Raw genomic sequence first — 19,298 nt, 5'->3', positions numbered from 1 at the left:
TCATGTGAAATGCTGGGCTGGATGAAGCACAAGCTGGAATCAAGATTGCCAGGAGAAATATCAATAACCTCAGATACGCAGATGACACCACCCTTATGGCAGAAAGTGAAGAGGAACTAAAGAGCCTCTTGATGAAAGTTGAAAGAGGAGAGTGAAAAAGCTGGCTTAAAACTCAACATTAAAAAAACCAAGATCATGGTATCCGGTCCCATCACTTCATGGAAAATGGAATGGGAAACAATGGAAACAGTGACAGACTTTATTTTTTTTGGCTCAAAAATCACTGCAGATGATGATTGCAGCCATGAAATTAAAAGACACTTGCTCCTTGGAAGAAAAGCTATGACCAACCTAGACAGCATATTAAAAAGCAGTGACATTACTTTGCTGGCAAAGGTCTGTCTAGTCAAAGCTATGGTTTTTCCCATAGTCATGTATGGATGTGAGAGTTGGACCATAAAGAAGGCTGAATGCCAAAGAATTGATGCTTTTGAACTGTGGTGTTGGAGAAGACTCTAGAGAGTCCCTTGGACTGCAAGGAGATCAAACCAGTCAATCCTAAAGGAGATCAGTCCTGAATATTCATTGGAAGGACTGATGCTAAAACTGAAACTCCAATACTTTGGCCACCTGATACGAAGAACTGACTCATTTGAAAAGACCCTGATGCTGGGAAAGATTGAAAGCAGAAGGAAAAGGGGACGACAGAGGATGAGATGGTTGGATGGCATCCCCTACTCAACGCACTTGAATTTGGGTAAGCTCCGGGAGATGGTGAAGGACAGGGAAGCATGGTGTGCTGCAGTCCATGGGGTTGCAAAGAGTCAGTCATGACTGAGCAAATGAGCAACAATAATGGGCACTCTTTGCCTCATCATACTGTTCATGGGGTTCTTGCAGCAAGAATATGGAGTAGTTTGCCATTTCCTCCTCCGTCTACTTCTATAAGGATTAACTCATGTGCTGCTGCAGCTGCTGACCTCCAACACTATCTGAAAGGAGTTCAAGGTGAAGAGCAGAAAGGAGGCAGTCTGTACTCAGGGTAAAACCCGGCAGGACAGGTCTTTAGATAGATATTTTCAGGAGCTGATTTTATGAGCCCAATCCTTGTATCTCCTCATATCTAGAAAAGCACTAAAATCTTTCATGCTGGTGACTGTTCCTCGTGACTAACTAAAGCTTCATGAGACCAGCAGAAAGCTTCTGGGAAAATACATCCTTGAGTCAGTGTATTCCCCCTTCACTGAAATCACATATATGCGGGCCTTTCCCCTCTGACTCTTTGGAGAAGCTTCTCAGAGCCGCGGTGGGGTCTCCTAGGCTGCAGTCTCATGTTGCCCCAAATAAAACTAAACTCACAACTCTCACGTTGTGCATTTTTTTTTTAAGTTGACACAATGGGGCCTGCATGTCTGATTCTGGTTACTAGTGACTCCAAAGACATTGATATTTGAACTTGATACGGCAGGGGAGAAAATAGGGTGCTGGTGGCTTCTCCAGGGAAGGAAGATGCTCAGGTTCAAACTAAATCTGTAATCTGAGCAGCCAGAAAGGTGAAAACCAGATTCATTTCTACCAACCAACCTGCCCTGAGCTCCAAGTGAGCAATCATAGCTGCAAACAAATGGCAGAGCTATTTAAATAGAAATAAAGGCACAGTTTCAGAAGACACTGAGATGTTCTGAGAGGCTGGGACCTGAGACCCTTTGCTGCAGTGCTTGCTCCTGGACAAACATCTCCTGGAGCAATAAAATACAAAGAAACTATAAAGGACTAACAATAACTGCCTGCATGCACAGTTGGGCCAAATTAAGGACACAGAAGATATAAAAAGACCAAAATCTAACTGAGGTGCTGGGAGCAAAACAGGGTCTGTGCATACACCTGCATACCACGCTGCTAAGGGGGTGGGCAGACCACCCAAGCTGCCCCTCTGGCCCGACCCACCAATCCACTCCTACCTTCACCTTATTTAAGGAACTGGCTCGCCACCCTCCCCCCAGCCCCCCACCTGGGAGTGATCAAGGGGACATTTTACTTGTTTTTACTCCCTCCTGCTGGAGCAGGAGTCTCAGTAAAGTGTTGCCTGATTTTCTTGTCTGGTCTCTTATCAGTTTCCATTGATTAAAGTGTCCAAAAACCTGGTTGGTCACTGTTCTGCTGCGTGCTTCTGTGGCTGTCCACAGAGCACAGATCTCATGACCGGCCTGAATGAGCAAGCATCTGCATCACTACTGAGAGTGACTTGTTTTAAGAAGAAATTATTAAACTGAAAGCCCAGTATCTTTGGTATATTGGGACAGAGCTTATCAGCAATAACTGTTCTCTGCTACAAAGGATAGAAAATTCAGCCCCCAGTGCCTGAAAGAGAAGGACATGTACTATTTACTCAGAGGCTCTCAGACTTTCTTGGTTCACTGTGTTCCTTGGCCAGAAAGAATATCTAATAGTTACATTTATTAGTTAAGTCCAAAAAACACAACATTTATTGCCTAACTACTTACTCCTTGGAAGGAAAGTTATGTCCAGCCTAGATAGCATATTGAAAAGCAGAGACATTACTTTGCCAACAAAGGTCTGTCTAGTCAAGGCTATGGTTTTTCTTGTGGTCATCTATGGATGTGAGAGTTGGACTGTGAAGAAGGTTGAGCACCGAAGAATTGTGGCTTTTGAACTGTCGTGTTGGAGAAGACTCTTGAGAGTCCCTTGGTTGTAAGGAGATCCAACCAGTCCATTCTGAAGGAGATCAGCCCTGGGATTTCTTTGGAAGGAATGATGCTAAAGCTGAAACTCCAGTACTTTGGCCACCTCAAGCAAAGAGTTGACTCATGGGAAAAGACTCTGATGCTGGGAAGGATTGGGGGCAGGAGGAAAAGGGAATGATAGAGGATGAGATGGCTGGATGGCATCACTGACTCGATGGACGTGAGTCTGGGTGAACTTCAGGAGTTGGTGATGGACAGGGAGGCCTGGCGTGCTGCAAAGAGTCAGACACGACTGAGCTACTGAACTGAACTGAACTGAACTTAGTCACCATTAAAGAAAATTCATGTATATTGAAAGAAAAAATATTTTATTTCATTCTTAAATAACTATAATTAAATAACTCAATTGTTATTTAATAACACAAATAACTAACTGTACTCTTTAATAACTTTCATTTTTAAATACTACAGTTGCTTACCATGGGATATGTATGCCTTTGGAGCACTGCACACTTTCTCAGGGCTTGATATAGGATTGAACACTGCCAATCTCACTTCCTTTCCACACTGATTTTCATGTGGCACTTTTCTTTTTAAGACAACCCCCATAAAACCAGGTTGCAAAGATATGATGTCATTGAAAGGAATGTAAGACCATCTAATAGAAAAGTGTGAACTACTTAGCTAGTAATTCACACTGTGTCTGACAGATATGAGCATCAAGTAATTTTCCTTGAAAATTTAAAATATCCCACAGACCATTTATGAAGTCACTTGCTTTGGGGTGTTCTCTGGGAAGAGTATATTTATTTAACAAGAAGTCTGGAGTAGCTGGTCTTAGGACTGTCTGGTGCCTTGGTGATGTCATCAAGGATTCACACGTCTAGCAAGTTGCACCTCGTGATCCCAAGGTGGTTGCCATGGCACCAGCATTACATTTTCTCCATAATAGTGCAGCCATCAATATGAGAAAGGAGGAGAAAGTGGTTTTTTAGGAAAAAGGCAACCTGTTCTTTTACTCTGTTTAGACTTGATGGTAGATGGCAGACAGGTACCTAAGGATGCAAAGATGTCTTAAAATGTTGCCATCCAAGCAGAGATAAAAATTAGAGGCTTTGGTCATGTCAACCAGACCTGGGATTGGAAGGCTGAAGAGTTTTCCAGTAAAACAATTTCTGAGAATGGTACCATTTCCCCAGTGTACTTACTAATCATCCCGGTGGTTTGGGGAGACCACCACATTGCACATGGGGACCTCAGACCACAGAAAAATTCTCATGTTGTGGAGACACGTTGTTCGGCTTGAATGACATTCAGATTTTCTGAGGACAACCACTGGTTTTGTAGCTCCTGAGTCCAATCCTGGCTCTAGCGGGGGAGGGGCACTTGGCATGTTGTTGGCCCGGGAAAAAGGACAAATATTTGATCTGAGATTTGAGTTAGGAGCAGAAGTTGGCCAAGAGAGAAAAAGAGAGCTCCAACAGAAGGAACGGCCTGAGAAGGGAGGGGATGAGGTGCACGGCTCTTCTGACAAATCCTTTATGATTTGTGTGGCAGGAATTGAGTCCAGATATGACTGGTATGGGAGTTTGGTTTTGCCCTGACTGCCACAGAAGGTGCTAGAAAGTTTGAAGTCAAGGAAAGGTAGGATTAGATTGACAGGCTGGGGAACAACAGTAGCCACCACGTGGTAGAAATATCTGAGTGCTCACAAAATGCCTCTTTTTTCCTCTAGGCACAGAGTCAGACTGCATTTCCCAGACTTTTTTTTGACATGCTGCACAGCATACGGGATCTTAGTTCCTAAGCAAGGAACGGAACCTGTGCCCCTGTAGTGTAAGCGTGGAGTTTTAATCACTGGACCACCGGGGAAGTCCTTTCCAGACTATTCTGTGGCCATGTGATTGAGTTCTATTCAATCAACTGGAATGGAAATGGTATTTGCCATTTCTAGGTCTATGGCAGGACTTCCCTGGTGGCTCAGACAGTAAAGAATCTGCTTGCAATGCAGGAGACCTGGATTTGAACTCTGGGACGGGAAGATTCCTTGGAGAAGGAAATGGCAATGTACTCCAGTATTCTTGCCTGGAGAATTCCATGGACAGAGGAGCCTGGTGGGCTACAGTCAAAGGGGTTGCAGAGTTGGAGATGACTGAGTCACAGGTTTACCCCACAAAACCCCCATGCACAATCCTCCACATTCTCTTCCCGAATTTACTGGCTGGTGGAGAAGATCTGAGGACCTAAATGGTGGATCTTCAAGATGGAAGTAACCCGGCTCCCTGAGTCACCATGTGATGAGGGGCCTGCTGTTATTCTGTGAATAATGAGTCACTTTTCACTATGTTAAGCCATTGAGATGTTGGGGGGGTGGTGGTTATTTGTTACACAGGTGAGTCTACTCTGACTAATGCAAACCATAATAAAAGCTACTGGTTACTGGTCTCCTGCTCTGAATTGGGCACTGTGCTAAGGGCTGTCTCAATCCACACATCAATCCTATGGGGATGGGTACCACCGTTAGCCCACTTTTACAGAGGAGGAAACTGAGGCTGAGAGAGAATAGCTGGGGGTATAGGTGCAGAAACCTGATCCCCAAACCTGGACCCAAATGCTAAACTCAGCCCTGCTGGCTGCTAGTTTTAAAGGAATGGATTGAAATTGGCTGAGACATCAGCCATAGAGAACAGACTTGTTGCCAAGGGTGGGGGGAAGGGATGGGGTGGGAATTTGGGGTTAGTGGATGCAAATTATTATACATTGAATGGATAAACCACTAGGTCCTACTGTATAGCTATATTCTATATCTTGGGATAAATTATCATGGAGAAGAATATGAAAAAGATTGTGTGTGTGTGTGTATATATATATATATATATATATATATATAAAACTTAGTCATTTTGCTGAGCAGCAGAAATTAACACAGCATTGTAAATCTACTACACTTCAATTGAAAAATTGAAAAAAAAAAACAAAACAGAAATCAGTTGAAGCAAGAAGACCAGATGAGGAGTTGTTACAGTAATGCCAGCTGGGCATTCCCACTTGTGAAGTGAGAAAATAATAGATTATTGGGAATATTAACTATCAAGGGAATGCGTAAGAGGTGTCCAGTACGGGGTCTATAGTTGGCAGGTGTGTAATAAACATTTGATTTTCTTTTCAAGAGCCTAAGCAAGAACTGATGAAGGCCTGGGTGAAAATAGGAGAGGAATCTTCTGGAAGCAGTGCTTGGCAGGACTTGAGTAAAGAGTGAGGGAGTTGGGGAGCTGAGGGTTGGACGCTATCCCATGTTTCAGGGACACGGCAGGAAGGGAGTAAGAAACAATGTGTACAGTGTGCTGTGGGTGTGAAGCAGGGCGAGAACAAGTCTCGAGATAACCAGCAAGAGAGTGGCCCTGAAACCTTCCAAGATGTGCAGATGCTCAACAGAGGCACTGTGTTCCTGGGCGGCGAGCCGAAACGAGTTCTCAGCAAATTGTCAAACCTTTGTCCGGATGCATCTGCTTCTGTCCTGAAGTAGATACTTTTTTTAATCTACACAACCTTGGGCAGGTTCTTCAACCTCTTTGTATCTCGTTTTTATTATCTGAAGATGGGGATAAGAAGTCATAGGACTTATTGAGTTGTAAATACGTGCTGAGTGCTTAGCACAGCGTTAGATACATAATGAGTTATCAGTTAATGGTGGAAATTTTCATTAAAATTCTCTTATCCCAGATATTACTTCTCTGTGACTGTATACAACATGCAGATAATAGTTATAAACACTGAACAGCATCTTTGCTTCTCTTGTTCACTGCTACGTTTCCTTCCAGCTCTTAGGACAGTGACTGGTTCACAGTCGATATTTAGATATTTATTGAATGGATAAATAAGGAAACCCACCTCTCTCCCCTGCCCTTCCCTCTTTCCTCCCTTCCTTCCTTCTTCCCATCCGTGCATCCACCCATCTGCCCATCTTCCATGCATCTTTTCCATCATCTGTCCACCCATCATCCATCTATCCATCCATCCCTTTAGAAAGGCTTAACCCACAAGATTTTTTAAAAAATTATGAGTGTAGTGGCTTAACATACACTTTCTTTTCCAACTGTGATAAAATATGTATAACACAAGATTTACCATTTTAGCCATTTAAGCATATAGTTCAGTGACATTCAGTACATTCATATTGGTGTGCAACCATCCCTCTCTAAAACTTTTTCATCTTCCCCATCTGAAACTGTATCCATTAAAAATTAACTCCCCATTCTCCTCTCCTCCCAGGCCCACCACTCTACTTTCTGTCTCTATAAATTTGTCTATTCCAGTACCTGATATAAGTGAAATCACACAGTATTTGTCCTTTTGTGATTAGCCCATACGTTCTGCTGTCACAAAAGCTCTGTGATCCTGGGGAACTTAACCTTCCTGAATCTCCACTTCCTCATCTGTTCAAGTGGCTGTAATAATCGTACCTACCTCATAGGGTTATTGTGAGGTTTAAATGAGATAATACGTATAGGTATTTAACCAAGTGCCTGGCATGTAGAAAGTTCTCGGTAAATATCAATTCGCATAAATACATATTCTAAATCAGCTGGCACTGGTATTGCACTTACCCTGTGTCTATCATAAACATCTGTGTCTAAACACTTTATGATCTTAACTCATTTATTTTTTTTAAATTAAAAAAAATTTTTTTGACTACGCTGGGTCTTCATAGCGGTGCGAAAGCTCAGTAGTAGCGGCCCGCAGGCTTAGTTGCCCTGCGGCATGCAAGATCTTAGCTCCTCAACCAGGAATTGAATCCACTTCACTGCGATGGAAGGTGGATTCTTAACCACTGGACCACCAGGGAAGTGCCCTGATCTTCACTCATTTAAACCACACAACTCTACCTCATTGGCCCCGCCACTATCATCCCTACACTGGGGAGGAAACTGAGGTACAAAGAGGGTGAGCAAATGCTCAGGGTTACTCAGGAGTTTGTGGAGGAGCTGGGGTTGAACTCCAGGCAGCCTGTTTCCAAAGTCCGCGGGCTTTACCATTGCCTCTGCAATCTCCCAGAACAATCATCCGTCTACACCCTCAGCCCTGGATCAGCCTGTCAGTGTGAGTGTGTGGAGGTGTCAGGGCCTCAGATATGAGGAGGTGTCCTTGGAAATTGGTGGAAAACATCACTGAAGTTGAGTTCAGCCTTACTTCCCATTTGTGGTCCCGATTTGGTGGGAGCCCCCCGTGTTCACTTACACATGCTGGTCTCCTCTGGACCCCTCCATCTCCTGCTGGGGAAGACCTAGAGTTCTCTCCAGGTGACGCAGTGAAGACAACGCCTTTTCCCTTTGTTGGTAGAAAACTCAGCAATCCTTGACCACCCCCCTGCCCTGCCCAGCTGAGATTTTTTTTTTTAAAAAAGGCTTCCTCTCCATGACCTCAGGGCCACCTCCCACTGGTCTTTATTGCTTTCTCGGCACCCTCGGGAGTGTCTGGAGCCCTTTAAAAGGGGCAGAGCCTGTTAGTGGGCTGGCAGCCCGGGTCCTGGAGATAAGAGTGTCCTGTCCGGGACAGCAGGTGTGGGTCTCCCAGCCAGGGCAGGACAGAGTCCCTCCAAGAGTCATCTCCGCCCCAATGTTTACAGAGGTGGGTCCACTCCTGGCCTCTTCCTCTGCAGCCTGGGCCTCCAAGCGGGTGGCTGAGGATTCATTAAAGGTGGAGGTGCTGGGGTCTTCCTTCTGGGCTCTCCTCTCATCCGGCTCCCTCTCTCTCTTGCCCACCCCCACAGGCAGCTGTATCCATGTGTGACCTGGAGTCGGGCAGCGTCAAGGTGAAGGAGCCCAGCAACAGGGGCCGGTGGCATGGGTGCTGGTACGAGCGGTTGGTGCAGCCCTGCCTGGTGGAACTGCTGGGCTCTGCTCTGTTCATCTTCATCGGCTGCCTGTCGGTCATCGAGAATGGGCCGGACACCGGGCGGCTGCAGCCAGCGCTGGCCCACGGGCTGGCCCTGGGGCTGGTCATTGCCACGCTGGGAAATATCAGGTGGGAACAGCTCTGGGCACTCAGCCTGGTGCTGGCTGAGGGGAGCTGGGGGCAGGGAGTGGCGTGGTGGGCAGGCATCCGGGGGCACACACCCAGGATCCCGAGAACAGTGTGGATAAGAATGTGGGCTGGGGGATCAGACTGCCTGGGTTAGAATCCTGGCTCTTCAGTCCATGAGCTCTGCAGCTTTGCTTAAGTCATTCTCCAAACCCAACTGCTCACCTATGAAATGGGAACAGCATTTTCTAAATCTTATTTCTCAAGCCAGTGCAGGTGTAATGCTCATGCTTACCATGAACTATTCCAAGCACTTTGTGTATGGCAATTCATGTAATCCTTACACCCCTGGGCAGTTGGTACTATTATTAGTCCCATTTTTTCACTGTGAAGGGGAAAGATCAGGTAACTCATCCAAGGACCCAGGGCAGAGCCAGGATGCAAACCCAAGCTGTCTGTTGCCTAAACCCAGCCCCTCCTGGTGGAGGTACAAGAATGAAATATTGTGAAGTGCTCAGTCCATAGTGAGCGCTCAATCACTCACTTGGTGGTGATTGGTGGCTGTGTTACTGTTACCTTTGTTATTGTTGTTTAGTCAATAAGTTGTGTTCAACTCTTTGCAACCCCATGGACTGTTGCCTGCCAGGTTCCTCTGTCCACAGGATTTCCCAGGCAAGAATACTGGAGTGGGTTTCCATTTCCTTCTCCAGAGGATCTTCCTAATCCAGGGATCAAACCTATGTCTCCTGCATTGGCAGGTGGATTCTTTACCACTGAGCTACCTGGAAAGCCCATAGTTACCATTAAGAGAGGGTTTTGCTCCAACCTAGGGGAAGGCAATGCCTCACAGAAGAACCCACCAGGGGGGTAGGGAGGGCCGAGGGGCTCCCCTTGCCTAGCCCTCCCCTGAATGGAGGCTCCACCGGGAGGTCGCAGACTCCCAGGAGAAACGACCCAGTGGATGGGGTGTCTGGCAGGGAGATCTAGAATCTGGTTCGTTTGTATTTAATCTCTCACAGAAAACTGATCTGAGTAAGGAAATTAAAATACTGTTTCTCAGAAAAACAGAATGGAAAGAGAACTGTTACATTTCTCTTTAAATATCTAAGGGAAGCTGCAGGTGGGATGAAAATCAGAGTCCTCTGTTCTCATTGGTTCAGGGATGAAGGCAACATTTGTCATGGCTTAGCAGGGTGACCAGGGCAAGTAACTGCACCTATGTTAGGTGGAATAAAAGGGAGATGATAATAATAGCTGATACTTGTTGAATACCAACTATCTGCCACCACTCTGTAGGAACCTGTATTAATTATTTTTGCAACAGAGTTTATGAGATAGGGATCACTAAGGCACAGAGAGGTTTTATCACTTGCCCATGGTCACATAGCTGTTCTGTGGCCGAGCTGGGGTTTGAACCCAGGCCAGCTGGCCAGAGAGGACATTGCTTTGCACTGCAGGAGACTGCCTATCTGAAATGCCAGCCTTTCATCCAACCATCTGTTTTTTGTCAACAAATATTTATTGGGTACCTACCATGAAGCAGACACCGACTTTGAGGTTGTTGGAGCACCCAGCCCAGCACCTAGCGCAGAGTAGGTGTTCAGTAAGCTTTTAGTGAGTAAACAATGGATGATTGTTTTATTGTTAATGAGTGTGAAGTGAATTTCCTGAACATGTGTGGTGTTCCAGCCCTCTCCTGGTCGAGCCATGCTCTGAGTGAGTTTCTCACGCCTTTTGGACTGGGTGATTTGGTGGAGGGGCTGATGGCAGACAGGCTTCTAACTCTGCAGTCTCCGGCGGGAGGCTGCCCCTGCCCCTGCCCCCCACCTCTCTGCTTTGGCAGAGCCCAGGCTAAGCTTGGTCATGGACCCGAATCGACTGAGTCTGAGATCAGCTAGCACTTCCTGACCCTACAGGAAGCTCCCCAAGGGCCTGTGTGCAGAGCTCGGCCAGACAAGCTGGGGCAGCTTGTCCTGAAATGTTGGCATGTTGGACCAAGTCTTGTGTCCAGAGCCAGGGTCTTCTGTCCAGTCTCAGCTCAGTGTCCTGTGCCCGCTGGGTGGGCAGGCCCATTAGTGGGCTCTGAACAGCTGGGGAGACATGGGGGTCTTGGGGTCACTGTCCCTCTTATTGGGAGTGTCCATCCCATGCTCCTGAGGGCTTGTTGAGCCAGCCTCTCAGGACAGCTCTTCTATCTGTGTGGGGCTGGACAGGATGCCAGTGGGTGTAGCAGGGTATTCAGGGGCCTCCTGGCCCTGGGACTCAGATGGGTTGAGCAGCTTGGTCAAGAGGAAGGCTCTTTACCCAGGACCAATGGAACTGCCCCACGGAGCCAACCTGAACCAGCCCTTTGACCTAGGTTCGATTTTGTCTAACCTCCCTGCACATTCCAAACCCCAGATCCCAACCCCCAATATAATCATGAACCTCTAACCTCACTCCCGATTACCAATGCCATTTCCAGGAACCTTTAAGCTCAAGTTTAACACACAACGCTAGTCACACTTTCAGACCCAAACTAGGATTTTTATTGGTTGAGCAGTTCAACCAGTCAGGAGCTAGTGTTCAGGGCCTGGTTACTTTTATGGGGAGCCTGGGATACCTCTCCTGGGCTATGTATTTGAAGCTCGGGGTCTTGCTGTGCTCCGTGGCCACAGCTCTGAAGGGCTGGATACAGCTCTGTGGGGGTCGAGAAGGAGTTGAGAGATGCTTTTCCATCACGTTCTTCCTCTGGGCCGTCCTGGATCTGGGGGTAGGACAGGAATGGGGCTGCCCTCCCCTCCCAGCCTCCCCTCTCATTACCTTCCCTCCACCACCCCACACCTCAGGGGACGTGGGGATGATCCGGCGCCTGTTTTCTGCTTGGGCTGCCCTTGACTGACGTTGGCCCTGCAGGGCCAGCCAGGGTGCTGTGGGGACCCAGGCTCTAAGCCTTGGCCTCATGACTCCTGCTTCTTTTGGACGACAGCGGTGGACACTTCAACCCTGCGGTGTCCCTGGCAGCGATGCTGGTTGGAGGCCTCAAGCTGACGATGCTGTTTCCCTACTGGATCTCCCAGCTGTGCGGGGGGCTGATCGGGGCCACTTTGGCTAAGGTGGGTGATCCCCCAGGGGGCTGGGCTGGGGGCTTTGGCTCTGCCAGGGCTGCTGGGGTGCGTGGGGATGGGGAGTAGGGACTGTCTGGCTCTTTTTTGTTGCTTCCAATGGGACTGAAAGTGAATGCATTAGTCGCTTAGTTGTGTCCGACTCTCATGACCCCATGGACTGTAGCCCACCAGGCTCTTCTGTCCATGGAATTTTCCAGGCAAGAATACTGGAGTGGGTTGCCATTTCCTTCTCCAGGGGATCTTCCCGACCCAGGGATCAAACCTGGGTCTCCTGCATTGGCGGGCAGATTCTTTACCATCTGAGCCACCAGGGAAGCCCACCAAATTTCTACCCAGAAGGGAACACTCAAAGGACCTTTGGTTCTTTCTAAACCCACCCTATTCTGTCCATGTCTGGATACAGCCTTCCCTGGGGAGACCAGGAATCAGAATTCAAAACTGAAAGTTTCTCTTCCTGAGTCCATTTGTGGCTTTAGATAATGCTGATTTTTAAAATTCATCCATTCACGCACTTGTTCACTCTTTCTACGAACATCTCACTAAGCACCAGCTGAGGATTCAGGATGCATATGGTTCTTCTCCTTGAGAAACTCCTGAACTAACTTCTCTGTGTGTTCTCCAGTTTGCCTGCCTTTAAACTGAGTTACTCTACCTTTGATTGGAGTTAACACTCAATTTACTGGAAATCTCCCATTCCAACAGGAAGGCTAGCTCTTCCTCTCAGCCACAGAATTTCTATAGTTATACACCGAACTCCACGCATGGACTTCTTTCTCCATCTTTGCCCACCTGACTTTCTTTTTTCCTTCTCTTTTCTGTCTCTCTCTTTCCTGCTGTTCTTACGTCTTAACTAGGAGTCCTTCAACATGAAGGCTTTGCTTGGTTTGTGGCGGGGTAGGGGAGTTTGGGGTGGGTAGGAGTGAAGGGAGTGCCTATTAGCCTGGCTAGGGTTTGGTCTGTGGCTCTAAGCGCTGCCCACTGCAGACTTTGGTCTTGATCCCCATTTTGCTATCTTCCCTGCCCTGGTAACCGCATGCCCCATTTGAGACCCTGCTGCCCTGTCTGTTTAGAGTGGGGACTGCTCTGATTCCCTATGGAAAGCAATGCCGGGACTCTCCCTCAGGCCAGGCCACTTGCAGACTCATCCGACATGATGGAGACGAGTGTGGGGCAGCAGTGAGCTCACTGAGTGTTCCTCTCTGCCCACCCCACCCCTGCCCAGCACTTGACAGAATCCTCTCATTTAATCTCCAGCTTGACCAGAAGCCAGCAGCCGTCCTTAGAGAGAGAGCACCCACCACCTGGGCCAGAAACTGTTATCATCAGCACCCCTACTTTGCAGAGGGGGAAGCCGAGGGGCAGAGAAGGCAGTGACTTGCTCAAGTTCAGATGAGCTGAGGCGCAGCAGGGCCCAGATTTGAGTTCTGGGTCCAGAAGCTTGTTTGCCCTCCCAGGGGTCGTGATGACCCCAGAGGCCAACTTCCTGGGAAGCCAGTGAGCTTAAGTTCCATGGCTCTTCTCATCCCTTCAAAGAGGTCTTTTAGGGGGCTGGCAATGTGTTCACCTGAGTGTATGTATGTGTTTGCAAAATTTGTAAAAATTAGGTATTTCTGTATTCTTTTCAAAAAAAGGTCATCTAAGTTTCATATGTTTCTGGTTCACAACACCTGGGGCCACCACTAGGTTATCCCCATTTTACAGATGAGCAAAATGAGGCTCAGAGAAGTCCAGTAGCTCAGGTGAGCCACACAGTAGGAACTGGTGGAGCTGGGATGTGGTCTGGCTGCACATTGGACAGAACCCTTCCCTGGCTTTGAAGCGTGTGAACCCCCGACCCCCGGACCAACCCAGTTCCCAGTCGTCTCTCCACCCCCACTGTGGGGCTGAGCACTGCTCTCCACAGGCGGTGAGTCCCGAGGACAGGTTCTGGAATGCGACCGGAGCGGCCTTTGTGACAGTCCAGGAGTCGGAGCAAGTGGCCGGGGCAGTGGTGGCGGAGGTCATCCTGACGACACTGCTGGTGCTGACCGTGTGCACGGGCGCCATCAACGAGAAGACGCTAGGTCCTCTGGCCCCATTCTGCATCGGCTTCTCTGTCACCGTGGACATCCTGGCGGGGTGAGTGCCGCTCGGCAGTGGGACTGCAGTGTTCAGCCCTCAGCCGAGGCTCGGTCCTGGAGGAGCGCAGGCCTGCAGAGCCTCCCTGAGGGTCACAGGCTCGGTAGCCAATAGAAGCCATGCAGACAGTTTAACCGGGAAGTGGGCCATAGGAGGCATTCAACAGGGAGTGGTGGGGACTGCGGAGTCTTAGGAGGCCCCCACCATGCTCCTCTGAAAAGTTATCAGTGTGTGGGAATATGGGCTTGGGGTGACCTTTTTAATTTCATTCCAGGGAAGTCAGAAGACTGGGTTTTTATGTGCATTTCCTAATTTTGTAGTATCAAGAAATCATTTCTGTAGACTTGCCAGCAGGCAGCCAGATTTTAGCTTCAGACTTACAAAGAGCTTTCACATTGTCTTGTTTATCAAGAGCCTCTCAGTAGGCTTGGAAAGGCATTAAGAAGACAAAGGGTTATTTCTCCCCATTTATACATGAGGAATGGAGAAGACAATGGCACCCCACTCCAGTACTCTTGCCTGGAAAATCCCATGGGTGGAGGAGCATGGTAGGCTGCAATCCATGGGGTCTCCAAGAGTTGGACACGACTAAGCGACTTCACTTTCACTCTTCACTTTCATGCATTGGAGAAGGAAATGGCAACCCACTCCAGTGTTCTTGCCTGAAGAATCCCAGGGACGGAGGAGCCTGGTGGGCTGCCGTCTATGGGGTTGCACAGAGTCGGACACGACTGAAGCGACTTAGCAGCAGCAGCAGCATAACTGAGGAAACAGGCTCAGAGAAGACACAGGTGACTTATTTAAAGTCATTCTTGTTTAGTTGCTCAGTAATGTTCGACTCTTTGTGACCTCAGGGACTATAGCCTGTCAGGCTCCTCTGTCCATGGAATTCTCCAGGCAAGAATACTGGAGTGGGTTGCCATTTCCTTCTCCAGGGGATCTTCCCAACCCAGGGATCCAACCTGCGTCTCCTGTGTTGGCAGGTGGATTCTTTACCACTGAACTACCAGGGAAGTCCCTCATTAAAGTCATTGTGTGTGTTAGCCACGAAGTTGTGTCTGACTCTTTGTGATCCTATGGACTGTAGCCTGCCAGGCTCTTCTGTCCATGGAATTCTCTAGGCCAGAATACTGGAGTGGGTTGCCATTCCTTTTTCCAGGGGATCTTCCCAACCCAAGGATGGAACCCAGGTCTGCATTGCAGGCAGATTCTTTACCATCTGAGCCACCAGGAAGCATCAAACGTCATTGGGCAGTGGCAAATTAAGTGAAAGATCTGGGACAAGAGCCCTTGGTAAAGGGGGGATGAGGGAACTCCTTCCTGAAGGCCAGCTTCTAACCAGGTGTAGCCTTTCCTAGCTCTGCCCTCTGACCCTGAGTCATCGTCTGGGAAGTGGCGCCTGGGGAGGCTGGGAAAATAGGCGTATAGAGCAGTAGCAGGGCTTTGCTGCCCCCTAGTGGCTCTTGGTTCACTTACAAACCTATTGACTCATTCATCCGGCTTTGACCACTGGCCACAGGTGGCGTCCTTGTGGGGTGAGGCCTGAGTGAGGACCCCAGCTTGAGTCAATGGGGCGAGGGTACAGACACCAGGACTAGAGAGGTGCTCCTGGGGAACACCCACCCTGTGGGAGATGCTGGGCCCCAAGCTTGCAGCACAACAAAGACCTCAACCAGGTCAGCTGGGTTAGAGTTAACACTTGCAATGAATTATATGAGAAACACGGGTTCTGTATGTGTTGTCTCATCCATCCCTGACAACAACCTATGAGATATGCACGCTCACCTCAACTGAAACACAGAGGTGAAACAAATGTCACCCCTAGAAATCTCTAGATTTCTAAATCTAGATCCACTTGACCCTAAGTTCATATAGCTAAGAGTTGCCTGACTTTATCAACTCTGGAGAAGGTGTAGGTCCATTTTCCTTCCTGCCATCACTGAGCCAGCCCTGCTTGCTGGCCATTCTTCCAGAGGGGTGTCGGGGGAGTGGCAGACCTTAGGGAGGACCCCAGGGAGGAGTCAAGCCTTTCACTTCCTCGTGTTAGAAGTCTCTTCACCTGTGTCTTCTTGGGAACGTCCACGCTATCATAGCGTAGAGAGGGTTTCTGGGCAGTGTGTGATCTAGGCCCACATAGGGGAAATGAACCAGGGTGCGTCGGGGCTCCTTGGCTGGCATTCTGCTGACGAGTGTGGCTGGGTGTTGGCAGGGGTGCTGTGTCTGGAGCGTGCATGAATCCTGCCCGGGCCTTTGGACCTGCCATGGTGGCCAACCACTGGGACTACCACTGGATCTACTGGCTGGGGCCCCTCCTGGCCAGCCTGCTTGTAGGAGTGCTCATCAGGTAGGAAAGTGACACGGGGTCGTGGCCCATCTGGTGGGCATGGGGATAGTTCCCAGGGCATCCAGGGGTAGGGGGCTCGGGTCTCGCTTGGGTTGAGAGCAGAGAAGAGGCAAAGATTATGGCTCTGGGATCTTTGGCTGCAAGTGACGGAAATCCATTTGAACACAGCTTTTGTCATAAAGGGAAGCTCATTGGCTGGCATAACTGAAAAGTTCACAGGTAGCCCTGACTTTGGTGGGAGCTCGCACAATGTCTGTAGGGCTGGGTCCTTCTCACAGGCTTTACTGACCTCTGGGTAGGCTTTGTGCTTAGGAGAAGGCTCTCCAGTAGAAGCAAAGATGCCTACCAGGCATTCCAGGCTTCCAGCCTAGCAGCTCAATAACTGAGACCAGAGGAAATAGAACAACAGCTCTTACAAAAGTCCTGGATCTGCTGTTCTCTGGGTTGAACTGGCCCGGTGTGAGCCATGTCTACCTCTGAACTGGTCTCTGTAGCCCTGGGGTCAGCTCTCTTATTGGCTATGTCTGAGCATGAGCCTAATCCTGGAGTTCGGGTGAGGTCAGCCCCTCCTGAACAACTGTATTGACTGAGAGTAGGGGAGGAATAGCTCCCCACAGGGGTGTCATACAACTCAGGGAATCCTATCCACATAGAAAATCATGTCAATGGTGCCTCCAAGAGCATGCATGTCAGGAGATGCCATTCACATAAGACACATTGTGAGCAGTGCTCCCTGACTGTGCAATGGATAAGGTTGATGTTATTATCAGGAGGATAATATCTGCTTGACTGCTTCTCCTCCAGCTGTCATCTGTGAGCCTCAAGGATCCATAGGGTCCTCTCCTTTCTGCTCCAAGTTGTGTACGGATGCGAGTTGGTTCAGAGCCTGCTGTCTGGGCAGGGGCAGGCACTGGGCTGGGCTGATCTAGACTGCTTGCATCGCTGCCCATCTGCAGTCCCGGCTTGGGCTGTGGCTTAGTGAAAAGCATCAGGAATCATTCTCTGATGTTTTCAAAATAGTACAGATGAGGATCTTAGGGAAAAGGGGTTGGAAACCCAACAGGAGAGTTTCTCCTTCTACCCCAGGAGATCTGGCTATTGAGGCTGGAAAGGCCCAGGAAGGCATCTCTTCTGGACCTGGAGACATGTGATGAAGGACTCTCTTCCAGAGACTTGGAGACCTCACTGAGCCACCTTTTTTTGTAGGTTCTTCATTGGAGATGCGAAAATTCGTCTAATCCTAAAGGGACGGTGAGGCTGAGATGGTGGAATTCCTGCCACCCCAGGGACCTTCAGTGGATCCATCCGGGACCACAGACCAGACAGCTTTGCATTTCCTGCCAGGGCAGAGCCTCCAAGGACTGACTGATACGCTTCCCCTGACTTGGGCCTGGCTTCTCAGAGGTGCTAGGTCCTTCGCATTCCTTTGTGCTCATGAGACTTCAGCCTAGGGAATGTGTCGCCAGCGCCACCCAGAGGGAGGTAGAAACAGCGCAACAGAAGAGCTTTTGCCAGGGAAGTTCCCAGGAGTAGAGGAGGTGACTGTTAGTGTGTCTCTGGTCATTTCCCTCATCCTCTTTCTCCTTCTCTAGTCCCTGATTTCTCTGTTACAAAAGGGCCTTCTGTGGTCTGTTTCCCTGCTGCCTGAGCTGTCAATCCAGCTTTGCAATAAATAGTCCAATATTTCCTTCTGTGTGCCCACTGGCTGGCCTTTCCTTTCAGAAATGGACACTGCTGGGGAGGAAGCAAAAGTCCAGGTTGGGCCAGACTCGTGGGAACTCAGTCTGGAGCTAAGTCCTTTCTAGAGTCCTGTTTGGACTCAAAATCAGTTCCAGATCACAGACCTCAAGACCTTGCTGAAAAGCCCATTGCAGACTCGAGGGTCTGGTTTAGTTCCCAGGGCTATCCAGGATATGAATCTACCCACTTTAGCTGAGGAGGAGGGTGGATATGGGGGTGGCCCAGAGCTGCAAGGATTTCCTAAGGAAATATGTAATATGTCATAGCACAAGTCTAGGGAGACAGAGGTATTTGATGAAAGGTAAGAATATAAAGAATAACTAAAGATAAAAAAGAATAAAGTGACACATTCCAAACTTCATACCTTACAAGTAGCGTGTGTGTCTTCTCTGCTAAGTCACTTCAGTTGTGTCCAACTCTGTGTGACCCCATAGACAGCAGCCCACCAGGCTCCCCTGTCCCTGGGATTCTCCAGGCAAGAACACTGGAGTGGGTTGCCATTTCCTTCTCCAATGCATGAAAGTGAAAAGTGAAAGTGAAGTTGCTCAATTGTGTCCGACTCTTATCGACCCAATGGACTGCAGCCTCCTTCCATGGGATTTTCCAGGCAAGAGTACTTGTTGGGGTGCCATTGCCTTCTCCGGTGTCTTCTCTATGAGGATCTATATAAAATAGATAGCTAATGGGAATTTGCTGTATGACTCGGGGAACTCAAACCAGGGCTGGGTCTGTAAAAACCTGGCAGCGGGAGGGCTCTGTAACAACCTAGAGGGGTGGGATGGGAAGGCAGGTGAGAAGGAGTTTCAAGAGGGAGGGGACATATGTATACTTATGGCTGATTCCTGTTGATGTATGTCAGAGACCAACACAATATTATAAAGCAATTATTATCTTTCAATTAAAAATAAATAATTTTTCAAAAAGAAAGAGAACAAAAGATTAAAAAAAAAAGAATCTGCTTGCCAAAGCATGGAACAGGGGTTCGATCTCTGGTCTAGGAAGATCCCACATGCTGCAGAGCAACTAAGCCTGTGCACCACTACAGAGCCTGCTCACATAGAGCCCATTTTCCACAACAAGAGACACTACCCCAGTGAGAAGCCCCCACTCACCGCAATTAGAGAAAGCCTGCACACAGCAACGAAGGCCCAGCACAGCCAGAAACAAACAAACAAACAAACAAAAAAACAATGTGAAGGTGACTATAAAAATAGCTAGTGGGATTCCCCTGGCGATCCACTGGTTAGGACTTCACTTTCCAAT

At 48.5% G+C, this 19,298-nt stretch overlaps 1 protein-coding gene across 1 annotated transcript; it reads left to right on the top strand.

Moving 5' to 3' along the window:
- The first annotated feature begins 8,223 nt into the window (after positions 1-8,223).
- Positions 8,224-17,988, top strand: AQP8 (aquaporin 8). The gene is made up of 6 exons (XM_027527596.1): positions 8,224-8,333; positions 8,476-8,729; positions 11,695-11,821; positions 13,737-13,951; positions 16,161-16,295; positions 17,502-17,988. Exons 1-6 carry the CDS (start codon positions 8,322-8,324, stop codon positions 17,548-17,550), a joined length of 792 nt encoding a protein of 263 aa, XP_027383397.1. The 5' UTR covers positions 8,224-8,321; the 3' UTR covers positions 17,551-17,988.
- Positions 17,989-19,298: the final 1,310 nt, after the last annotated feature.

Source organism: Bos indicus x Bos taurus, chromosome 25, assembly GCF_003369695.1.
Source record: "Bos indicus x Bos taurus breed Angus x Brahman F1 hybrid chromosome 25, Bos_hybrid_MaternalHap_v2.0, whole genome shotgun sequence".
Taxonomy (NCBI): domain Eukaryota; kingdom Metazoa; phylum Chordata; class Mammalia; order Artiodactyla; family Bovidae; genus Bos; species Bos indicus x Bos taurus.
The sequence above is the reverse complement of the archived record's forward strand: the minus strand, read 5'-3'. Positions and strand labels throughout refer to the sequence as shown.